The sequence below is a fragment of the Artemia sp. Qi Xiang Cuo genome, unplaced genomic scaffold (genome assembly GCF_049724085.1).
Source record: "Artemia sp. Qi Xiang Cuo unplaced genomic scaffold, ASM4972408v1 HiC_scaffold_3061, whole genome shotgun sequence".
Lineage (NCBI taxonomy): Eukaryota > Metazoa > Arthropoda > Branchiopoda > Anostraca > Artemiidae > Artemia > Artemia sp. Qi Xiang Cuo.
Window position 1 is genome coordinate 151,760 of NW_028300456.1, and position 3,984 is coordinate 155,743.

Genomic DNA, 3,984 nt, shown 5'->3' on the forward strand with positions numbered 1-3,984 from the left:
GCCCAAACCTTGATGGAAGGAGTTAATGAAAGAGATTATACCCTTTCTCCTGCACCGCGTCGTTCCTAGGTAGGAGCCTTTCTCATTAGATAATAAACTCGCTATCTTTCAAATCTGTCTTTTCGTGCTGATTTTTACAGCATATACACTATACTGTAAGCTAATTTTTACCAGTTTTTTTGAAAACGCTCGATCTTTTGCTACCAGTGCCGCTGATAGCTCCTTTTTTGCTGCCACCAGTATTGGGGGAGGGCGAAGATGGTGGTTCCTACTCCAAAATTTTTCTCCTAGTTAAGTACTGATAATAGAAAGAAGGGAGGGAAACCTCCACAGAAAATTCAACACTTTTTATTACCTATGATAATAACTGACAAAGCGGGGAAGATTCACCAGTTCACAATTTGCTTTGAGATAAATAGCATGGCAGCGCTTTGATACATAAAGGCTAGTGGTTGTATAACTACTTACTAAAATTGTTATTGTTCTATTTTTTCCTTTTGTGTTTTTAAGCTGTTTTGGTCTACTCTAAAAGCCGACGACAATCACCGTCTGCCAGCAATCGAAAGTAAATTGCTTTGAAAGCTATTTGGCATCATTTACCTTGACCGAGTATGCTTAAAATTGTGTCTAAATAAAATATAAAAAAAAACTGAACTCAAAATCTAATAATTACTGCAGGTTTTGTTGCTAGGAAAAGAGGAAATCATGCCTTCTGGTAAAAAGCAAGGTATTAAAATGTGTCTGGAGTCAAATAGGTTAGTTGAACGGGGATTGAACAACTTGATACGAGTGGCTGTGTTTGAAGAAATGATATTTAGGCCTAAATATAGGTTTCCAAGGAATTCAAAGATACAAACAAGTTAAATCACTCCGATTTACAACAATTTCTGTGACTGGGAATAGAAGAAAGAATGAATTCTTGAAAATCAACGGATGATTTTGATGGACTTGGTCTTAAGGAGCACAGGAAAGGCAATAGGTGACCTTATGAACAAGAGAGCTTCGAACCAAATTTGCTTTGAATACCACCAAATTCCTTTAAACCTCTTCTAAGGATAATGGCAAACAAATTAAAATGGGTTAAGAGCCAAACAAATAAATTGAACGACGATTTTTCAAATTGATAGGAGGAGCTATGCTTGAGGAAGTGATATATAAAATCGATGTTTCCAAAATATCTTCAGATAGCACCTTTTGAGTTGGCGCTCCATAAATAATATGCATAAAGATTTTGCCCAAATCCCACATAAAATCAATCAAACTAAAAAAGAAAATAGTGTGAAGTTCGTGGCTTCTTTGTTCAAACCGACAAAAATATCAAAAATATTTTGTTGAAGGTTTAAGTTAAGACAGAATCAGGTATATCTATGAGGCTGAAATGATCAAGCAACATCACCATAGCAACTGGAATAGATAGCTAATGTCTGATGTAAATGATATTTGATTGAAAGTGATATTCAATGGTCTTTTGAGGAAATTTGTCGAAAAAAAAATCTTTGGGAACCTACATGGCAGTACCCAGGATTTTTTTTCGGAAGGTATTTTACTGGAAAAAAAGTTTTCGGGGGGAGGGCTATACAAAAAAAAACCTCAAAAAACGCATGCAAAATTTGTTAATATCCATTTTTGTTTGGTTTCTTACGAGTCAGAAAAACATTTAGGGGGAGGGGTCAAACCCCCTACCCCCTGGATACGGCCTTGGGATCCTATCGAAAAAAATAAATAGTTATAGCACATTTATCATTGCTTTAACTTGAGATTATTACGTTCCTTAAACGGAATTTTACCGTCCCAAGAAACTATTTTTTCTTCTCTTTTCAAAAATAGAAAGCAAACTGGATTAACCATTTGAAAACATTCTGTTTCCTTGAATCGCAGGAATCAGGTTGTTAATGCAGAAATTGACTCTGATTAGAAACTTGCTCAAATTACATAAACGTAGCTTGGTTAAATAGGCAAAGTTAAATTAGGATATGTCAATTTAAACCTTTTTTTTATTTTTTTTATTTTTGAGAGAAATAAAGAAAAAAGTGGCACAGATTTTATAACAAAAATAAAATATAAGGTTTTCAGTCCTCTTATGATTTTCAAACTGCAATCTATGTCAGTCGACAGAAAAGCATTTAGACATTAGTTCTATAAAAGTTTTATTCGACGATTATATTTTATTAGTATTTTGAATTGCAGGCAGGATAACAAGAATAATACGACAAAACCAAAAATAAAGATATAATTTACAATTAAAATAATTTCCACCCAAAGACTTCCAAAATAATTACCAAAATTAGATTAAAATATATAAGTAAATTTGTTATCTAAAAAAACAAAACAGAAGTTTCTGGCGACTATTCCATTTCTTACTTTGCTCCAATCATTTTTTGTTTCGTGTTTTTTGCACACATTTTTCTTATCACGGCATTTAATTTATGTGAACTACATATTGAGGTAATATCTGCTTTTCGTTGTTGATAATAATCATTGTTCCTCTTCCAAGGGCATCCTTCTTAACACGAAGTGAGTCGTATCCATTCGCTAGAAGGGTGTTGCCACTAACATCCTGTGATCTTCCTGCTAATATTTTACAGAGTATCAGGGCTTTCACATTGCCAGCATATCCTAAAGCTATTTCAGGGAACTCTGAAAAATAATGTCCGTGACCATACGCTGTTCGCTTTATGTAAGAGTGTTGGAAATTATTCTTGAGAATTGACTCAATATTTCTTTCAAATGGAGTACCATGGAATGCCAATATTGGATTGGCTTCTTCTGCACCAGCTCCGTATTTCACAGCAAACTGTTTTGAGATTTCCGAAAATTGTGATTCCAATGCTGGGTTTTTCACATAAGTTACTTTTATCACATCTCTATTTTGACACAAGCGTCGAAACTGCGCCTCAGCAACACGAAAGTGATACTCCAGCTCATTAGATGGATTAAAGGATCTACTTGGATAAATTTCATATTTCTGAAACTTAGCTGATGGTATACTTACAACAGGGGCTCCCATTTGAGTAGCTTTGAAATTGATAATATATCTAGGATATGCTTGACGTGGGTCGTAGATGACGAATTCATCAAATAAAACTCCACCAGCATTTTTTGTATCACGAGGAGCGAACAATGAGTCATAACCTAAGCTTCTAATAGTATTCAAATTCATTGTGTATTGTGGAGTGGTAACCTTCATTTCTTTCCCAAGCAGAACGTCGCACAATATAAGAATATTAGATCCTTTTGTATAGACTTGTTGTGCACTCTTGCTAGAATCAGTGGCAAAGTAAATTCCATTGCCAAACATTCTTTGTTGGCCATCATTGCGCGGTAGTCGGAAGCCATTATTAATAATATTCTTACAAGCTTCGGTATTTGTACCGTGAAACTTCTCACGTGAAGTTGAAGGTTCAAATAAATTAGTTTGACATAAGTGAAAAGCTTCGAGTAAATTTGCGTTGAAAACCTCTTGAACCGATGTAACCTCAGGATACCAGTTATGAGCAGGTTGGATGTACTTAAGGACTTTGTCTCTAACATCTAGGAAGACGGACGACGAGGGATCCAAACCGGATACTTTAAACCTTGTTATCTCATTTCTATACTCACTTGCCTTTTGATTCGCAATTTCTTGGTATGTTTCAAATTGACGTCTTCGTGTTTCTGAAAAGAAAACAAGCATGTACAAATGTATTTACTTGTTCAGCTGCTTTTTCCTATGTGTTCCTTGCTGTTTCGAAGTTTGTGACTAGAGTCAAACAGTTCGTGGTAAAGAACTGTATGTACGGAGCGACCCGGTTCATTGGTAACCAAAACTCTAAAAACGGAATTTCGATACCAATACATACATCAAAAGAATCACATTTGTTTTCTAATTTCAATTATATAAGTTTCATTAAGTTTAGTATTACCCATCAAAGGTTAAGCGCCTGATAAAAGTTGCCTTACTTTCAAAAAAGGAAGAAAACACCCTTAAAAGCCATATAACCTTAA

General features: G+C 34.8%; 1 protein-coding gene across 1 annotated transcript; it reads right to left on the reverse strand.

Annotated features, from left to right (window-relative positions):
• Positions 1–1,952: 1,952 nt before the first annotated feature.
• On the reverse strand, positions 1,953–3,761 carry LOC148938645 (protein mono-ADP-ribosyltransferase PARP4-like). The gene has a single exon (XM_089107639.1). The coding sequence runs from the start codon at positions 3,671–3,673 to the stop codon at positions 2,420–2,422; it is 1,254 nt and encodes a 417-aa protein (XP_088963765.1). The 5' UTR covers positions 3,674–3,761; the 3' UTR covers positions 1,953–2,419.
• Between the last annotated feature and the right edge of the window lie 223 nt (positions 3,762–3,984).

Coding starts and splice junctions, on each gene's coding strand:
- LOC148938645 (XM_089107639.1), bottom strand. CDS start 3,673: ATGCTTGTTTTCTTTTCAGAAACACGAAGACGTCAATTTGAAACATAC.